This window comes from Prunus mume, linkage group LG1 (assembly GCF_029339155.1).
Source record: "Prunus mume cultivar Tortuosa linkage group LG1, ASM2933915v1, whole genome shotgun sequence".
In the NCBI taxonomy this organism is placed as follows: Eukaryota; Viridiplantae; Streptophyta; class Magnoliopsida; order Rosales; family Rosaceae; genus Prunus; species Prunus mume.
In genome coordinates, this window is record NC_142698.1 from 14,086,411 (window position 1) to 14,107,370 (window position 20,960).

Sequence of the window (20,960 nt, forward strand, 5' to 3'; positions counted from 1 at the left end):
AACAGGCACAAATTGCTCCATAAGGCAAGTCGACAACCATCAAAGAGAAACTGGTAACCAACAGAAGAAGCCCAAACGTGTTGTAACCCAAGAGACATTAAAGTTTTCCCAGCCGAAAATAAACTATATAAGAGTATCTCTAATGGAGGTTTGTATAATGAGGTGTATGTTAAATATACACCTTTTGTTATTGGAATCACCTTTAATGGGGAGATGTAAACGAGTGTAAATTTGCATCATCACTATGAGATGTAAATTTCGATGCACATGTATATCTTTTTTTACATCCCTTAGAGCATTCACAGTGGGAGGGTGTAAAGTCACTTTTACATCTCCTTTACACATACGAGGGTTGTAAATGTGATTTTTGCTCCAGTGGGGAAGATGTAAATTTAAAAATGTATAATTGATTTATTTCACATTTTCTGATGTAGGTCCCACTTTTGTCCACTTTTTCTCACCTTTTTTCATGTAGGTCCCATTTGCAAGAGATGTAAAAAAAGATGTATATGTGCATCTAAATTTGCATCTCATGGTAGTGATGCAAATTTACACTCGTTTACACCTCTCCAATGTGGATGATTCCGATCACAAATGGTGTATATTTAATATACACCTCATTATCCACCCTCCCATTATGAATGCTCTTACTACATGAAAAAAAATATGAGAAAAGACTGACAAAACTGAGCAAAAAAGTTATTGAATGAAACCCACTTGCCCAAGACGCACTGCTAGAGTAGTTGTTGGACCAAAACTTCATATGTGGGCCATGCCTATAGGATGTCATCTCCCCAACGGCTGCATTGCAAAATTAAATGATGCAATTCTTGTATTTTTATTTTTTTTATATTTAAAAAAAAAACCAGCCAACATCCAACAGCTTTAGGTCTATTTAAATTTTTTTGAATGAAATCTACTATTATTTTTGGATGAAATCATATCTTCTTCGAATTTAAATATTTTTAGGTCTATTTGTTTGAAAAAATACAATAAACTAACACACACAAAATTAATTTTATAAAGTTAACACAAAAACGAATTAAGACAAAAAAATCAATTATACATCTTTAAATTTACATCTTTCTCATTGGAGCAAAAACCATAGTTACAACCCGTGGAGAAACCATTTTACAACCCTTTGAGGTCTAAAAGTAGCTTTACACCCCCGAAAATACACCCTCTCACTGTAGATGTTCTAAGAATCCCAATTTTTAGTTGAAGTAAATTTTAAAGTTTTTCCAAAATAAATAAAAAGGAAGAATAACAGATAGCTTCAAACCCGATTAGGAAATGAGAGTAATGGGTCACAGTAAATTTGGGCTTCTTCTATATAGGCCTTGAATTGGGCCCTAGTTTTTCTTAGGTTAAGACCCAAGTCTCACTATTAGTCTTTAGGGAAGGCATATACCATATATGTAACCTAGAACAAAGGGCATATCTTCCTATTTAATCTATTAATGCCATGATCTCAAGAAAGTATCGATCCATTTCACTTTGGTAAGTGCGTACACAAAATGCCCAATTTGAACAATCACGGAGCAATGAGCTTCTTGTAGCTGAACGGTTTCACCTTACTTGAGATTTAGTGTTCGATTTCCACATCTCTAATATCGCTCGTGTTGAAAAAAACAGTATTCACTGAAGTAAGTACGATTGTCCATTTTATGTTTTGATGTTCACAGTTCACCTAGAGTTCTAGAAATGATACAAACAGAAATAAATGGCAGAGTCCTCTTCTCTCCAGCTGTGCACTTTGCCCTTTCGCTGTAGCCTGGAATTTGTACATCGTATACTTTCATACATTTTAATAGCAGCTGCATGGCTGCAATTACCAAGCAAGCACGTAAAAAATTCCAGCAGATGGCCCATCGTCAACTCAGGAACAAGTCGGTTTTCAATTTCTGTACTAAAAACCTATTGGCAAAACAGGAAAAAGGCAAAGTCATATGCTCACGAGATTGACTGCAACTATAGCAAAACAAAACTTGAGTGTCGAGTATCCCAAACTTGGTTTCAATTTCGACATGACCATTCACTCACACGAATATTCATACCCAGTCATGACGTGCCTGGTGGCAAACTTAGGGCAATCATTTTACACTAGCTGAAGCACATTTTTCTTATCATATATAATTAAATAAAAATTTACATATGAATTTAACACCAAACATTTGCATTGCCGGAGTATTTTCAAGAGAAAAATATACAGTGGGATGTGACAAAATGAACATACCTCTAGCTAACACCACAATAATAGGGTAAACCAACCATTCAAACCACTCTTGTAATTTCAACTTGGATTCTGGCTTGATAAATGAACATCTAACTGCAATTTTGTTAGTATATAATCTCCAATTCAATGATGTCCGGATATGCCTTACATGTTCATCCCACAAAATCGTGCAAAAGTTGCCCTCCCATGACATCCCTTCCGAAATGTCGATTTTGAGATTCAAAACCACCCATTGTGTAGCCATCATTGTTGCCATCGAGGCCAATGCCAAAACGTTGAGCTGCATTAATAGGAAAGGGTTCTGACAAACCAATACCATTATTTTGGTGAAGTCCCAGTGTTAGAGAAACACCACTACTACTTCCCCCAGCCATGTTCATACCAACATGACCCACATGCATATGGCTTGGCAAGTTATTGCATGATAAGTTCAATTGATCAGTACTACTCCCCATAGTGATGTGATCAGGAAGTTCATTTCTTGTGCGTTTCGACAAGCTGTCTTGAACCCGGTGGGTGGTTGTGGATGGATTCTCAGATGCAAGTGAGTTTGGTGAAGGTAAATGATCATCAATTGACCTGTTCGCACTTTGATCTCCCCTCTGTGAAGTTTTTTGCACTTGCCGTGTTTCGAGCGTGTGTATTTCTTCCACCATCGGTTTCCAGAGCCTTACTCTTGCATTAATAAACCAATTTGAAACCTGATTCACAACATCAAACTTGATTGAACATGTGTTTCAAAAACTATAATCTGGTGATATGATTATAGAGGATTGATGTCACACCTGGCTCCGTGATAGACCAGTTTGTTTAGCCAACATTAGTTTATCCGAATCAGTAGGGTAACTGCAACATAAAAGCAGTGAAGAGAAACACCAATATATCAGACAATAAGCACATGAGGATTTAGGGTATCAAGCTTCATATTAGTCCATTGAAGAAGAGTATAACAAGCTGACCAGGCACTAATTAATTACTTACGGATGCAGGAAGTGTTCAAATAACCAGGCCCTAAGAACAGTAACGGCACGTTCAGGAAGACCCCGTTGAGGTCTCCAAACAGGTTGGTGCTCGACAAAGTCGGAGTTGTGAATGGATCTTTGATTATAGAATCCTCTAGTGTTACGAAGCATTTGACTTTCATCTTTTCCATGGCTTAACTGAGTAGCATCCCTATTTCTGAACTGAAGTTGGTCAGTGATGGCATTCTTCAAACACTTGAAGTGTCTAGTCATGGCCTTTATTGCTAAGTTTGCATAGGGAGCTGCATTTCCAAGCCCAGCAACATACTCAAATGATGTTACCACTGCCTGCATCTGTTGATAGTATTGTTTGTATCTTCTGTAAACCTAATGGACAACAAAAAACAATTAATTAACTAGTACTCTCAAATAACCTTTTGTAAATAATATAGATTTACCAAGAAAGAAACAACGTAAATGCATGGAGATTGCTAAACTTGGAAGTCAAAGTTTACACTTTCATCTACTTAACATATCTTTGGGATGTCAGAAATAAGTAGAATTATATAACAACAAATTCAATCAAATCCATGCCGTGATCAATGGATAACAAGTCCATCTTGAAGTACAAACCCAGCCAGAAATTTAAAAACACCTCAAGTGTACTGCAACCCCCACCCCAATATAGTGAAAAATGAGCTTCTAGCATCCATGTAGCGTGTGTGGGTTTAGCATATTATCACATTTATGAATAGGAAAGGTCCTAAAAAACATGAAGTATTCTAGATGTAGAAAATAAGAATATAATGACAGTTTAGGTAAAGCTAATTTAACATCTCTTGTTGACTTTTCCATGTTTTATTGCAACTTATATATTAAAGTAAACATTTTGATAGGGGCGAGATCTTCTTCCATTAATTTGTCTAATTCCTCCACACATCTTTGACAAATTGGGTTTAAAATATTTGTATCAACGGTGAAGCCGGTAACTTTAGTTAGACTTATTCAAAAATGTATCTCACTAATCACATTCATCTGCTCATTTAGCCTTCCCCACAAGTTAATCGATCAACCACCGAACAAGAGTATTTGTCCCATAATTTTCCTAGGTTTAAAGCATGAATTTGATTACCTCTCGCATATCAAAATGTATAGCATCTCCCAAAATAGAGCACCTCATCTAGATTCTAGGCATGCCAAAAACCTTCAACCATGCACCATATCATGTGTTTGTGAGCTTAAACTTTTCAACACTAATTCTAGGATCGATATTCGATCAGTGAGATATTAATTTGCATTGAATACATGTAGAGCATTCAAAAACATAGCATGAGAGTCACTGGTTCTTTCTTTATCATGGCCAACCACACCCAGTAAATGCAAACAAGTTGAGTTCTGAGTGAGAGATATCATGATGAAAAAGAAAGCTACATGCACCAAATATGAAACATGCGCATGGAAGAATTATATCCCATTTCCATTCATTCATATTCGAGAATTTGGTGCCTGAGTTTATATCTTTAATTTTTCAAAAAACAATTATACTTTCCATATAATCTATTTTCAAACGGATTCGCTCCACTGCTTTCGGGCAAAAACTAGAGACTTTGTCACGTATTAGGAACTCATTCCATGGCTGTCAGATGCTTTATAAGCAAAAATCTCAGCGCATATATTCCCTCCTCTAATCAACTTTTCCAAAAAGCAGATTTTTGAAAATCACCAACGCCATCTAACATCCTTCCTCCTAACTTCCTTTAATGCAAGAATCTATTATTGAGTTAAGTATGGTCAATAATAATCAAAATAATATAAAGCTAATTCAAGTTTACACAAGTTAATAAGTACCGCGCGCATGTCTGTACTTTGACCAGTAACCAATGAACAATCAAATCATACATAAATAAATCCAAAAGACACATCTCCAACGAAGATCTAGACTACATCAAAAACAACTATTGGGGAAACAAACAAACAAACCAAAGCAAGAAATTAAATTAAAATGCAAATGGGAATGGGAGAATTAATTGCGTACCTCGTCAAGCATGGAAATTAGCCTGGATTTTTTTCTCCTGCTCTCACCTCCGTCCCCTCCGACACTGAGCGGGTCGTCGTCGTCGTCGACGACATGAGTTGGGCTGAAGCTCTCGATACTAGGAGGGTCGAAAAACGACGACGAATCAGCAAGTACTTTGGCAGTGTAAATTTCTCGGTTGCCCACATCGCAGAACTCTTCTAGCAACTGCTGCGCGGGCTTCAAGAATCTAGATCCCTTCAGAATCGAAGCGTAGCCCGTGAAGGGTCCGAGAGGAACCGAGCTTCTGGACCCAATGTTCTCGTTAGAGGCCGAAGCAACATTGACGCCTGAATTAAGTGAACTGTAGTTAACAGCAGAAGCCCCATATCTCTGGAGATTGTTGTTGTTGTTGTTTTGGTGGGTGTGGTGGTGGGGGGGTTGAGAAGAAGAGAGGGATAGAGATAATGGTTCTGGCTTGAACACCACGACTTGATCATGGCCATAGTCGGCTTGGTGGTCGAAATCTCTGAGGGTTTGGAGGTTTTGCGGTGGGTAGAGAAAAGGGTTGGCGTTGATGTCGTGAATGGAGGTAGGATTTATGGGGAAATTAATGGAGGAGGACTGTGGATCCAAGTAATTGAGATGGTTGCGGAAGGTAGAGGCTGAGGAAGAGGAAGAGGAATTGGAAACAAAACCCATCAAGGGATGATGATGATGATGATGATGCACTTGACCTTCTGGCTTCACGGGGGAAGCTGGGGTGGGTTCGCACGTGAGCAAATCTGAGGAGGAGATGAAGGAGGAGGAAGGATCGTAGGGGAGAGGAAGGAAACCAGAAGCAGCACAATTACCCGGGTGGAGATGGTGATGAGGCGGAGGAGGTGAGTCGGGTTGAAGACAACCCGGGTGGGCTTGGCCTGCGAGGACCCGGAGCTTTTCTCTTCTGCTTTGTTGAGGAACATGGTAGGGCTCAAAACCCTCAGCCATAGTAAGCTATAGATAGCTCTTTTACAAAGAGAGAGAGAGAGAGAGAGAGAGAGAGCGTTGCGAGGGTGTAGCTAATTAATTAAGGGGTGGGGTGAGAATCTGAGATGAGAGAAATTAATAGTGAAAAGAGATGAAAGGCTATCTTATCATGATGATGGATGGTGATGATGATGATCTTATTCTACTGAGCAACAAGCATGGCTTGCAGAAGAGAGAGAGACAGAGACAGAGAGATATACGTGAATTGATTGGGGATTGGGGATTGGGGGGTTTTGCTCACTTCACGCATCCTCATATATAAACACAGAGAGTTGAGAGTTTGAGTGATAGAAAGAGAGAGAGGCGCATAGAAAACACACAAACACTTATCGATATCAGTAAATATTTAGAAACTCACTCACTCACACACAGATTTTGCACAAAAACAAAATCTTCTTACAGTCGCTTTCTCTCTCTCTAAACCTACAAACATAGAGGAGTGAGAGAGAGAGCGAGAGCGAGGGCCTGCCCTGCTGTCGCTGTTGCAGCTGCTGGAGCTGAGAGAGAGCATAGGGTTTCGAGCAACCGGAGGACGACCGGCTATTTCCGGTAATAATTGAACTAACTGTGGTGGCAGATATTTCTGACAGGTTTGAGGTGTTGTCGTTTTCGGATGTATTTCTTTTTCAGTAAATTATTTGTTTGAATTTTTGTTTATTACTGTTTTTTTGGGTAAAAAGTATTCTGTAATTGGGTGGTGATGACGCACGTGAGAACGCGGGAACAGAGGGAGTGTGTGTGTGATGAATGAAAGGCTGAATTTGCCCTTCTCCACACTCCATCCGCCAAAAGCTCTTTTCCTTCACTTCTATCCTTCTCGCTTTACGAGGTTTTCTTCTTTTATCCTTTTCCTTTCTTTTTTCTATAATAATAATAATAATAATAACAATAATAATTGTAACCCCAAAATTAAATAAGGATAAATAAACCTTGCATACTCTTTCTTATTCTTTTCCTCCAAGTAATGATAAAAATTAGGCTACTAGATTGAAAGTTTGCCATCTTCTATTCTCACCAAAATCAGATGAAATACAAAATTGTTATCCACGTGTGGTTTAAATTCACAAAATGTGGATAATTGTAACATATGACAAATGTCTTAATCGTGCTACTTTTTGCATATGGGCATAAATTATTCACGTTAAATAATGATGAGCTGATATAAAGAGAAGAGTTGTGTTACGGTCAATACTCCACACCGAATACTCCGCCCGAATTCTTCAGTGATTTTTGATAATGGATCCTCTTTATCCATCAATAATGGATTCTTTTGGCATTGCTATTTAATCCATAATCACCCCGATCACTATTGTGGATTAAAGGGTTCTAGCATTAGATTAGCTGAAATATAACCCAATATAATATTCTAATCCAACTCTTTTCTTTTCCTTTAAATTTTTGGGGGTATACGTTTTTCACTAATTGCTGATGTGGACACTCAATTTTAAACAAAAAGCACGCTCCTTTAACTCAACTTTTAGAAATGCAATCAAAAGTTAAAAAAAAAACTATATAATACTTGCGTGCTTGATTTAAAGAGAAAAGGTGTAACTAGGGATTCTAAAAGCATAAGCCAAAAGAGGTAGGCAATTAATTAAAGTCGTGATTGTGCATGTCTATTAGGTTAAGATTACAGGACGTAACCAACCAATTTGGGCAAAGGCAGGAGCCACCTTCCTCATTTTCGATATCGAATACTTCTTTTTAGTTTTGAAGAACAATCCCATTGACCTCTTTTCTGTTAAACAAGAATATATATTGGGCATATTAATTAGTCAGTAGGTATGACATAAGAGGCCCCATAATCTCCTTGCTAATGATGCGTTGATTGAACAATTTTAGCTTCATAATCTTTTCTTCAATTTTACCTGCTCTGGTTGTACTTACTAGATTTAAATTTAAATTTAAATAGTGTGTGGTTTGTTTCTGTTAACTAATTATGTTTTTCTAATTAAATTCACTTTTAACTTTTCAACAATAGTGAATCTCCTTTTTATAAAAGTGTCCTTTCGATTTTTCTTTCTTAGAGAAAAGGTTTAGTCTGATTGACATCTCTTATATAAAGCTTGTTTTAAGAAAATGTCTCATTGAAAAATAAACATATATATTTAAATTCTCCAATAATATGTAGTTTGTTTCGGTAAGTATTTTATGTTGAGAATTGGTTACATATTTTTAAATCGTTGAATTGCTGGTATGTTGCATATTAAATCAACCAACATATCTAATGAATGCAAAAATGTTTACTATCGTCCACTCCACATACACATGTCTAGTCAAAGACTTAAGCAACAAAATGTCACAAAAATGATAGCTTTCAACAGAAAATCAAACTACAGACCAAATTAATTAGTTGGACTGAAAAATAGCACGACCAATTTACAGTTAGATTTAGATGTAATCGTCATGCCTAATCTACTTCAATCCAAATTGGTCTTTTCCCAATCTTAAGCTGTTTTGATTATCTCGACATCGAAACAGGAGTTGAGGTAGCTGCTGCACGAGGTATTTAGTCTCTGACACATGAGATTATTAATTAATGACGCAACAGCTTCCTAGCTTAGCTAGCTACTGTTTATACAGGATCAATATATATTTATATACATTACATATATTCAGGAGGCTTCGTCATGCCAACGTTCTCTGTCTTACAAAAACTCCCAAGACCAAATCTTTTGCTTGGTTGAGACACTAACTAAAGACTTCTCTTACATTACAACAGAGCTAGCGCCGGAGTCTGCTGTAGCCTGTAGTGTACTCTCTCCCCTTCCCTCGACGGAACGGAGTTTGATTGAAGTAGTCAAAATCACAGAGACTTTGCAATTATATGGCCAAACACTGACCCGTTTAAATGCACGCTATAACAATGTTCCAACTCTCGGCATTTATTTTCCAACTCTCAGTACAAAAACGCTCCAATTTCATTTTTGTTTTTTCTAACTCGAGAGTGAAAGCACCACACATGAAAGTTTACTGGGTAAAAGTGCATGGACATGCTTAACAAAGGAAAGAAGAGAAAAAAAACTTAACTTAATCCAAGTGACGATGATGGAATAAATATGAGTTACGATTAAGATACATCAATCAATTGTTTGTTTCCCTTCTAGTGTGACAGAAAAACAATGGCAGAGCCACATTATGTCGAACGGGGTCAGTTGCTCCCACTACAAATTGTCTTCATTCCTAACGTTATATGCCAAGTCCTTTACCATGTTTAAAGCTTTGATTTTGCCCTATTCTTACTCATTTTGTCCCTAAATTAAATTTCGGATTCTATTACAATTTAATACGTATGCATAAATTTCTCATTGTGTACTTTAATGTGTTAGTTTTTTATACGGACATATGGTTTTTTGTTTGGGTTTTCATGTACATGTGAAATTGTAATTTACAAATAAGAAGGGGGGTGGGTTGGCTTGAATTGAAGCAAGTAGGCTAGCGAGAGAAAGTGTTTAGATCACCCAAATCTTTTTGTTTTCTTTTCTAACTTTGTGACCCAATTTTTCATATAAAAGGTTTGCTAATTTTACCCACAAGAAAGAAAGAAAGGGATAAAAAGGGGAAGGACTGTGATGGCGTCAGCAATTGCTTGAAGGGAAATGATTACCATGCAACTGCAGCACTGTACTGTGATGGCGTAAAAAAAGAAAAGGCCCTCTTCCATCCTGTTAATAATTAAAGCTTCTGGTTTGCTCAAAACCAAAAGATTGGTGTTGTTGGGCTAACTAGTACTTTGCTTTTTCTCGTTAGGACCGTCCAATGTTATTCAAACCTGACCCCTGTCTCTAACTATTAATGCCGGCGGCCCCCCCGGAGACTGCAGACATATATGCATGGTAGGGTATGGTAGACTAGGAAGGAACATGCATCACCCATTCAATTTGCTACAATAATATACTACAATGGCTATATAAATTGTCTTTCTTCATAGTTTAAATAAATTATTCTAGATTCATTTACACGGACTCGAACTTGAGTACAGGAGAGCAAATTCACTTGCCTAACTCACGGCTGCTTTATGTACAGGATAAAACTTATTTTATATTTGAACAGTACTGGTTTGTTTAATGCTATATCAGAGTTGACACAGTCAAGCTGTTCCTTTGAAATTATATGTTACTTAATTATGTTTGACTGATCAATGATCAAACGTACTGTACATGACAGTCCACTGGGTGCATATTGATCACAACTGGCATCAGGAACACTTTAATAAGGGCCTTTCTCCAGGTGGGTTATTAATTTGGGTTTACATACATCAATGTCACACCAAACAAAGATATTCATGTATCATGTATGTAGGATTTTTAATTAAATGCGGATATATTGACCATACAATGTAATTGTTATGTCGTGGACAAACTTGAGTCTATAATATACTGTCAGTCTGATCCCTCCACTCATAGAATTATAAATAAATTTTTTTTAAAAGGCGTCTCGAATAAAATTAAAGACTCTTCAAACCAATTAAAATAAGCCCCGCTACCTAAACCAAACTTGACAATTTGATGCGCAACACCATTTCCTTTTCTACAAATAAATTGAAAGACAGAACCAAGAACTTGAGTGTACTTCTAAAAGTTGCACACTGGAGAAAAATGATGAAAATAAACTTCCAAAGACAACCAAGTAAGTTTATACGAAACAAGTAATGTTGATCTCTTGTTTGATATCCAGTCTCTATAGATATGACCCTTCAAAGCAGGCGAAATTGGGTGCAAATTTTCTGTGCTTGTTTCTTTTTTCTTTTGGGGTACAAGAATCAAATCCCCTTACTCTAATTTAGAAATAGATTTTAAGCTAGTGAATATTCTTTCTTGAAAAAATTGGACAGAGGCCCTGTACCGTACGCCAGCGATTGAAGAGCAGCATCTTACGATACATATAGACCAGGACAATGAGCAATGGTCATGTCCAAGGAAAGCTATTCTAACTTGTTTCGTTGGCTTTAATAAGAAAAAATTAATTTGATTAGAGGAAGGCTGTTTAGCATCAAATCAAGAAGACAGAGACACCAATAACGTTACAAAATAATTCTTGACTTTGTTCCGGCAATCAAGCCAGTGGCTTTGAATAGAGAAAGCGATTGGTTATCCTCCTCCTTCACTAACTTCTCATTCCATATAGCTTAGAGAAAACGATAAAAAATAAATAAATAAATAAATAAAACACATTCAATGAAGTCCTTAAGGTTAGTTTAAGTGACGAAAGTAGGTGCGTTAAGATTCAGTTTGGTTAAGAGTTTGATTCCCTTTCATTATAACGAATGGCAACAAGAAACATGAGCCATGATGAAATTTTACATTTTATTGACAACATAATAATTGCAAAATACATAGGGTAGGGTTGTTGGCGCTATGGAGGTTTCAATTTTGATTTTGTTCATGCAAATAGACTGGTGACCGAAAAGCCGAATGGATTTTGGGCTTCATTTCCATGGTCATAAATTTTATTTTAATGGGCCACTAATTTATAACAGCCCAGCTATCCAGTTTGTTGAACAGGCCCATCAAATTCAACACATGCATATAAGAGTTTGAAATAAAATTTTAAGGATAGCACTAGCAGTGGTTGGTTCCTACTGAGGTTGCTTCCACATCAATCCAAGAATTTCGAATGTCCACCACCACATAATCACATAGAATATCTGAACCTGAACCTGCCTTCCAATGGGAAACACGCATCACAAAGCTCTCTCCCTACACGCGCACAAAAGCACACACGCACACATGCACAACTAAATTGATATTGAAATTAAATATGGGACCGTATTGAAATACACGATTTAAGTGCATGAGTAAGTACTTTAGAACATTTCTACCCATTTGCCATGGCAAAGAGCAAGGAGGCAATGGTATTCTTATTCACGTGAATAGTGGCAACCTTAAAAGGCTTGTGTTTCATTCATTCATGACAACCACTATTCATGAGATATGATGAGAGAAATTTGTAGAGTTTTGGTGTGGAAAGTGAAAAAATGACTAAGTATTTATTTTTTAAAATTCTAAAATTTTTAGTTTTTTTAGATTTTTTTGGTTGCTAATGTCATTGCTTGACGCAACAAAGGGCTAGAGCAAAGGCTGGTTTTGCCTGCAGGCTTGCCTGGCTTGCTGGGACCCATAAGCTGCCAGGTTGTAGAAGCTCGCTGGAATGTGAAATGGGAGCTTGGGCCCCTGTTGCCAAAATTAAAGACCAACGCTAGAAGTGCTCTTAAACAGTTCATCTATAATTATAAGTGATAAGAGTTAATTAGGATATTCGACCGATACCCCTGGGTATGACTAAGCTGCCCATCCACCATATAGAATACGATTCCATTCCAACTTGTCGTAGCTACCGTCAAAGGGATAATAAAGCATCCTTTCCAACTTGCCCTAGATGATGACTGTACATGTCTAGTCAGCATATTATCTGTAGCTGTAGATCACGTGTGTATCGTGTGGTCGAGTTAGGAATTGTTAAGCAATTGTATAAAGCTGGTATGTACAGTAATTGTTTATTAAGAAAATACAACCAGTAAAATTCTCTTAGAAATTCATGTGTTCTCTCTCTAGCTTTCTTCCTCCTTATCTTTCTCTGCACATTTCACTTTCGTTATCATGGTATCAAGAGCCTAGTTCGATATGTTTTTCTTGCTTCCGCTCCCAATCCTCTTCGATCTCTTATTGATTCTGCAACTTTTCTTGTTCCCGATAAATCCTAATTTTTTTTCGATTTCCTCTTCCAACTCTTCGATTTCTTGTTCCTGATAACCCTAACTTTTCACTTTCATCTTCCAATTCTTCAATTTCTCTGTTCTTTTCTCTCCTTCTGTGTCTTCGTCCTCTTTCTTCAACGAATTTTCTTCTCAAAATTCGACAAATCTGGTTTCAGACAACCCTAGATTTCTGCCATGGCTGCTTCTTCATCATCTTCTCTCAAAATTGAACACCTCCTTGGATTGCTTACTATTCGTCTTACTGATGATAATTTTCTTAAGTGGAATTATCAAATTGAGTCGGTTCTGGAAGGTTACGATCTCTTTGGCCATTTTGATGGCTCTGCTCTTCCTCCGCCCAAATTTGCGATTGTTGATGAAGAGGGAGTGACATCGAAGTCACTGCGCTTATAAGGATTGGATGCACACCGATAAAGCTCTTCTCGTCTTCTCATTGCTTCTCTCGACGAAGCAATTGAGTATGTTATTGGTGTAAGACGCCAGGATGTTGGCTTAGTCTCACCGATCGTTATCGTCGGTTTCGTGCTGAATCAATCATTTGAAAACCGAATTTCAGATGTGCAAAAGGTGGAGATTCCGTTGATCGATTTCTTCTTCGTCTCAAACATCTGCGTGATCGTTACATGTTGCTGGTACTAAGATTTCGATGATGATTTTATCATTGCTGCATTAAATGGTCTACCACCTGAATACGACATCATCAAGACGATCTTGATTGCTCGTGATACGCCAATCTCGTTGAAAGATTTTCGTGCTCGCCATTCTGGCTGAGCAAACTGCTAAGGCTCGACTTACCTCTCACCTGCTTTGTTTGTGCCTCATACATCTTCGCTATGGGGTTGGAGCTCACAAGTGGTTCATCCTCTGCTCTCTGCTTCAGGACAAGGTTTGCTTCCTACGCCACCTTCTCATGTTGGTTATTCTGGTAATGCATCTTCTAGACCTCCTTCGCTGTCTTTTGGTCCTCGTCCTATTTCTCATACTGGTTTTGGTCGAGGCAAGTTCAATGGTGGACGGAATTTTAGTTCTCCAACTCGTCCAAATTTCAGAGGCATTACTCCTGATTATCGAGGCCACAACACATTTTCTGGTTCCAAGTTTGTTCCTGAATGTCAGATTTGTAATAAAAGGGGTCATACGGCTGTTAATTGTTTCTTTAGGCATGCCAATTCTCAATCTTCGGTTTCTACAAGATTGCTCGAGTGCCAAATCTGTGGCAAGCGTGGGCATGTTGCTTTGGATTGTTATCACAGGTCGAATTACTCATTTCAAGGTCAAGCTCCTCCTTCTTCCTTAATCTGCTATGACAACAGACTTCTTATTCTCCCGAACAAGTCTGATTGCTGATAGTGGAGCCACACATCATATGGTAGGTGATGTGTCTCAGTTGCAAAATGTGACTCCATGTGTTACTGAGGAAAATGTCACAGTTGGAAATGGGGAAGGTCTGAATATACTTTATATCGGCACTTCTAATATTCCTGGTGCTACATCTAGGCTTACAATGCCCTCTGTTTTTCATGTTCCTCAACTCAAAGCAAATCTTTTGTCCGTGCACCAACTTTGTAAGGATAACAACTGTTATATTGTGTTTGATGTCTCTGGTTTCTTGGTACAGGACAAAGTCACTCATCAGGTGCTTCTCAAGGGAAAGAGTGATCATGGTTTATATCCTATTCCACTGCTTCCTCGGTCTACAATATCTTCAATTTCTTCAATGCATAAAGCTTACATTGGCCAGAAAATAAAGTCTTCCTTGTGGCATCAGAGGTTAGGACATACCACTAATGAGGTTACAAAGAAAATGTTGCAAGCTTCTACTATTTCTGCTTCTGATGATCTTTCTTCAGCTATCTGTTCAGCATGTTTACAAGGCAAAATGCATAGGTTGTCTTTTCCTACTAGTCATTCTAGAGCCACTATGCCATTTCAATGTATCCATAGTGATGTATGGGGTCCCTCTGCTGTAAAATCCATTGATGGCTATAGATATTATGTCAATTTTGTTGATGAATGTACTGGTTTTATGTGGCTATATCCCATTTTTAATAAATCAGATGTTTTTGGAGTTTTCAAGAAGTTTTATGCTATGCTCACAAATCAGTATGATGCTAAAGTTAAGACATTTCAAACTGATGGAGGGGGTGAGTTTACTAGCACATTGTTCACTGCCTTTCTTGATTCTAAAGGCATTGCTCATCACTTGTCTTGCCCTCACACTCCTTAGCAGAATGGGTTGGCTGAAAGAAAGAATCGCCATGTTATTGACACAGTCCATAACTCTTTTATCTGCTGCTTCACTTCCTACAAAGTTTTGGGTTCATTCTGTTGCTCATGCTGTTTATCTAATAAATAGAATGCCGAGTGAGGTTTTGAATCATCACTCTCCATTCCTTAAGTTGTTTGGTCATGCTCCTAATGTTCAACATCTGAGAGTTTTTGGCACTGCTGTTTATCCTTACTTGAGATGTTATAATGTGCACAAGCTTCAACCAAGGACTGCTTAATGTGTGTTCATGGGTTATGCACAAGGTTACAAGGGAGTTTTGTGTTTTAATATGCTTACTGGTAAATTTATTGTTTCAAGACATGTTTTGCATGATGAGACAGTTTTTCCTTTTGCAAATAAAATGTCTTCGTCTGCTTCGAGTTCGTCTCATGGAAATTCACAGCCAACTCCGGTATTGGTTTCTATTTCTATTCCTGTGTCTTCATCCACTCCAGCACATAGTATGAGTTTATCACCATCTGTTTACAACCTGCTGTATCTCGTGATGTTTTTTTCCCTCACCAAGTTTCCAATAATGATCCGATTTCTCGTGCTTCTTCTAGCAATGATTCTATTGGTGACAGAGTCCCTCTTGTTTCTATGCCAGCACCCGTGCTAAGGGATGATCAGTACAAGTGCTTTTACCACTAGCTCTCACTATGATGATGTTTCGTTCCTACTGGTTCATTAATACCCATACTATGACTACCAGGTCCAAGGATGGTATTGTTTGTAGAAAGCCTTTTTCTGATTATCAATGTTATTATACCTCTATTCCTTCACTACCTGAGAACTTGATGCATTACACATGCAGGGTACTTGGATTTTGGTTCCAAAACCATGCCATAAAAATGTTGTTGGCGTAAGTGGGTTTACCGGATTAAAAGAAACTCAGATGGAACTGTTTCTAGGCATAAGGCTCGTCTAGTAGCTCAAGGATTTAGTCAGGAGCCTGGATTGGATTTTAGTGAGACTTTTAGTCATGTCGTTCGGCATACTACAGTTTGATTAATTTTGAGTATTGCTGCTATGAACAAATGGTCCTTAAGACAGTTAGATGTTAAAAATGCTTTTTTACACGGAGATCTTGAAGAAGAAGTTTTCATGAGGCAACCTCCTGGTTTTGAAGATTCTGCACATCCAGAGTTTGTGTGTCAATTAAAGAAATCTCTTTATGGTCTTAAGCAAGCTCCAAGGGCTTGGAATGCTAAATTCACTGGTTATTTACCAGCTATTGGTTTCAAATCTTCTCATTCTGATCCAAGTTTGTTTGTCAAGCATACTGGATATGATATTGTCATTCTTCTTTTATATGTGGATGATATAATTCTTACAGGTTCCAAGGCATCTTGTATTCAAGAAGTGGTTGATGAACTGAGTGCAGTTTTTGAAATGAAAGACATGGGAAAGCTTACCTATTTCTTGGGTTTACAGATTGATTATAATGCAGAGAGTGATATATTTGTAAGTCAGAAGAAATATGCTAAAGACCTTCTACATAAAGCGGCATGAGTTCCTGCACTGCTCAACTCTAGTAAGCCACACACTCAAGTATTGCACCGAGGTACTCTTCTATCCGATCCCTTGTTATATCGCAGTTGTTGTTGGCGTTTCTGATTTAACATTTACTGCACTGATTTATCCTATGCAGTTAATTACATTTGCCAATACATGACTGCTCCTGCTGACCTTCATTGGTTACTTGTTAAAAGGATACTCAGATACCTTCAGGGCACTCTAGATCATGGATTGAAGTTCTCTACTGGTCCTTGGCAATTACATGCTTTTAGTGATGCAGATTGGGCAGGTGAGATGTGAATACCAGAAGATCTACTACGGGATTTGTGGTTTTCTTAGGTCCTAATCCAATTTCATGGCAATCCAAGAAACAAACCTCTGTGGCTAGGAGTTCAACAGAAGCTAAGTATAGATCCTTGGCACATACCTCAGCTGATATAGCTTGGATAAGACAGGTATTGCAAGATTTAAAAGTTCGTCCCACAGCAAGAACTGTTTTGCACTGTGACAACTTATCAGCTATTGCACTTAGTTCTAACCCTGTTTATCATTCACGAATCAAGCATTTGGATATTGATTTTCATTTCGTCAGAGAGAGAGTTCAAAGAGGAGACTTGATTGTTCAATACATACCAACTGAAGAACAAGTGGCTGATGTATTTACCAAAAGTCTTCATAGTCCTATTTTTCTCAAACATTGTATTAATCTTAGATTGGGGAACCCAGCTGGGTTTGAGGGGGAATGATGACTGTACATGTCTAGTCAGCATATTATCTGTAGCTGTAGATCACGTGTATATCGTGTGGTCAGTTAGGAATTGTTAAGCAATTGTATAAAGCTGGTATGTACAGTAATTGTTTATTAAGAAAATACAACCAGTAAAATTCTCTTAGAAATTCACGTGTTCTCTCTCTAACTTTCTTCCTCCTTATCTTTCTCTGCACATTTCACTTTCATTATCACTAGCTACCGTTAAATGGTTTTTGCTTTGATTTCACGATTCCAACAAACCCCAAACATATATATATATATATTTAAATTATGCACATTGATACATGTATTGTTATTACAAGAAATAATAATACATGTGCTGAGGTTTTTTTCCCCCTTCCCCTTTAAGGGATGCAAATGATATCGAACTTTTACTGATGTTTTCAGCTGAGGAGATCACGATGTGTCATCGCAATTTCAAATCACATGTTCTCGTAGGCCAACAATTTGTCATTGCTGAGAGCTTCGTTGGATTTATATGCATTATGGTATAGTACGTATGGCCCCTAATGTCTTCTTATCACCAAAGCCCCAAAGTCATTGGCATCCTCTCATTGGTGAATGGATAACATAAGTTACAAGACATCGTCTAAATAACTTCATGCGCAAAAATAACGCTCTTAATCACTTAATATACGAACCCTACGACTATAATTACGGGTTTCAGCCAAACTGGTTTAATAAATAATTTCGATATAAAATTGCCAAACATTATAATTCATGGGTTGGTCCGCTGAGGTCGTATATTTGTCTTCGTGGTATTAAATTATATATATTCTGACAACGGACACACTATTTTAAGTAATAGACTGGTCGCTAAAAAGAACCGACATTATACTTGATACCGTCTTATGGTAAACTTGAGAGCCAAGGGTTGTGCAAGTCCTCTGAATTCTCATAAAATAATTGTCATCATAAAACATTATGAGTCGGTTACTGAATTGGTACTTCAACAAACAGAACTGCAACTAATTAACCCAATCATCATTACCGCAGAGCTTACTCCTTAATTAATTACCATTTCTAATTAAAACAATGCAGAGGATGCAAGAACTTCAAAGTGCAGTGTGGCAGGGCATGGTGCAAGAGTGAGACACGCCACGTGGTGGTTCCACCATGGGCCAGTGTCCCGGTTTCACTTTTTCAGTGGCTTCTTCAACCACTTTCCCCACCCAAGAAAACCAAGCGTGTAATTTCGTGTCATCGTAAGCGGCTCCACGGACCCCGCATTTCCTACCGTTATCTTTGAATCGGAAGGACTGTATTCAATGCGTTCCTTTGTCTTCTTGTGCACCTTCCTGTAGCAAAGCCTCTCCCTCAATTACTTTAAGTATGAGCTTCACTATCTAAAACACCCACACCACACTTATCTTTCCTTTTCATTTTCAGACTTTCTTCCTCAATGGACTCTCCTGTTTCTCAGCAATGGCTGCTCTTGCTTCTCACTTCCACGGCTGTAATTGTCTTCGCACGTGCCGACCTCCCAGGCACGTGGGAACTCCTAGTGGAGAACGCCGGCGTATCCTCCATGCACACGGCCGTCACCCGCTTCAACACCGTGGTGCTCCTCGACCGCACCAACATTGGCCCGTCTCGCAAAATGCTCCGCAAGGGTCGCTGCCGCAGCGACCCAAACGATGCCGTTCTCAAGCACGACTGCTACGCCCACTCCGTGCTCTTCGACCCCGAGACCAACCAAATCCGACCGCTCATGATCAACACCGACACGTGGTGCTCATCCGGACAGTTCCTCCCGGACGGGTCTTTGTTACAAACGGGTGGGGACCTGGACGGGTTTAAAAAGATCAGAAAGTTCGACCCGTGCGAGCTGAACGGGTCGTGCGACTGGGTGGAGCTTGCTGACGTGGAATTGTCGGCAGGGAGGTGGTACGCTACGAACCAGATTTTACCTGACGGTTCGGTGATTATAGTTGGCGGGAGAGCGGCGAACACGGTGGAGTATTACCCGCCTCGCACCGGCGTCGTTTCCCTCAATTTCCTTGCTGACGTGGAGGACACTCAGATGGACAACTTATACCCTTACGTGCATCTCCTTCCCAACGGCCACCTGTTCATCTTCGCGAACAACAAAGCAGTGTCGTACGATCACGTGGTGGATAAAATCGCGAGAGAATATCCACAGTTGGATGGTGGCCCGCGTAATTACCCGTCGGCCGGATCATCAGCAATGCTGGCCTTAGATGGCGACTACTCAACGGCCGTGATAGTTGTTTGCGGTGGGGCCCAGTACGGCGCGTTCATCAAGGGGAGCACCGACACCCCTGCGCACGGTAGTTGCGGGCGCATCGTGGCGACATCGCCAGACCCAGTTTGGCAAATGGAGGACATGCCGTTCGGGCGGATCATGGGGGACATGGTCATGCTCCCAACCGGCGACATTTTGATCATCAACGGAGCGCAAGCTGGGACCCAGGGGTTCGAGCAGGCATCCAACCCGTGCCTGTACCCGCTTCTCTACCGACCCGATCAACCCGTCGGGTTACGGTTCATGACGTTGAACCCGGGAACCGTGCCCCGAATGTACCATTCTACCGCGAATTTATTACCGGACGGCCGGGTACTAATTGCGGGTAGTAACCCGCATTATTTTTACAAATTCAACGCCGAGTTTCCCACCGAGTTGCGACTCGAAGCTTTTTCGCCCGAGTATTTGGGTCCGGACCGGGCGAATCTCCGACCCGTGATTGAGGGGGTCCCCGAAACGGTGCGTTACGGCGAGCGTTTTGATGTTTTGGTGTCGGTTTCGTTGCCCGTGGTGGGAATCGTGGAAGTTAACTTGGGGAACGCGCCTTTTGCCACACATTCGTTTTCGCAGGGTCAGCGGCTGGTCAAATTAGCCGTAACGCCCTCCGTGCCGGACGGTGACGGCCGTTACAGAATTAGCTGTACGGCGCCGCCAAATGGGATGGTTGCTCCACCGGGTTATTACATGGCGTTCGCTGTCAATCAGGGCGTGCCAAGTGTCGCCCGTTGGATACATTTGGGATCTTAGTTAAGGACTTCAATTTATTGTCAATTTCTTTTTACTTTGTAAATCTGAAGGTTTTAGAAGAATTTAGTGTGGATGTGAAAACATATGATTTGATTGATGAAATTGAAATGGAACTTGTGGACGACTAGAAAAAGCAAACAATGATTATGATGCTTAAAGACCTTAATTATAATTTCTTAAAATGAATTCAGTACAACTCTGAATTTAACGTTCGAAAGAGAAATCCCACTTGAATATTAAATATTCCACAATGAAATCCCACTTGAATATGTGATATTTCACAAGTTACGATGTTTAAAGTTGTGTTCAAAATATTGGATATTCAAATTTGGGATATTTTTAAACATTCCAAAGAATAATACCACTTGCATTAATTTTTTTTTATTTTTTATTCTCATCATTAAAACCCGGTCCAATATGTCAAACACA

The 20,960-nt window shown here is 39.1% G+C and overlaps 2 protein-coding genes and 1 long non-coding RNA gene across 3 annotated transcripts; 2 read left to right on the top strand and 1 right to left on the bottom strand.

The window, feature by feature from the left end:
• Positions 1-2,096: 2,096 nt before the first annotated feature.
• RPL (POX (plant homeobox) family protein) lies at positions 2,097-6,716 on the bottom strand. Its single transcript, XM_008241982.2, has 4 exons — positions 5,234-6,716; positions 3,218-3,585; positions 3,022-3,082; positions 2,097-2,937 (listed from the first exon to the last, which is right to left on the bottom strand). The coding sequence occupies exons 1-4, from the start codon at positions 6,200-6,202 to the stop codon at positions 2,389-2,391; spliced, it is 1,947 nt and encodes a 648-aa protein (XP_008240204.2). The 5' UTR covers positions 6,203-6,716; the 3' UTR covers positions 2,097-2,388.
• Positions 6,717-14,317: 7,601 nt separating this feature from the next.
• LOC148921070 (uncharacterized) lies at positions 14,318-15,038 on the top strand. The gene is made up of 2 exons (XR_016123373.1): positions 14,318-14,404; positions 14,578-15,038. It is a non-coding gene; the product is annotated as an uncharacterized LOC148921070 (long non-coding RNA).
• A 3,781-nt stretch (positions 15,039-18,819) lies between these two features.
• Positions 18,820-20,664, top strand: LOC103338725 (glyoxal oxidase-related protein). The gene has a single exon (XM_008241965.3). It carries the CDS (start codon positions 18,921-18,923, stop codon positions 20,529-20,531), a length of 1,611 nt encoding a protein of 536 aa, XP_008240187.2. The 5' UTR covers positions 18,820-18,920; the 3' UTR covers positions 20,532-20,664.
• Positions 20,665-20,960: the final 296 nt, after the last annotated feature.

What these genes read in the sequence shown, in the direction of transcription:
- RPL (XM_008241982.2), bottom strand. Translation starts at nt 6,202, where the DNA reads ATGGCTGAGGGTTTTGAGCCCTACCATGTTCCTCAACAAAGCAGAAGA. An exon ending in TTTGAACACTTCCTGCATCC is followed by an intron (nt 3,083 to 3,217) that starts GTAAGTAATTAA and finishes TTTATGTTGCAG; the next exon opens with TTACCCTACTGATTCGGATA. An exon ending in CTGGTCTATCACGGAGCCAG is followed by an intron (nt 2,938 to 3,021) that starts GTGTGACATCAA and finishes GTTGTGAATCAG; the next exon opens with GTTTCAAATTGGTTTATTAA.
- LOC103338725 (XM_008241965.3), top strand. Translation starts at nt 18,921, where the DNA reads ATGGACTCTCCTGTTTCTCAGCAATGGCTGCTCTTGCTTCTCACTTCC.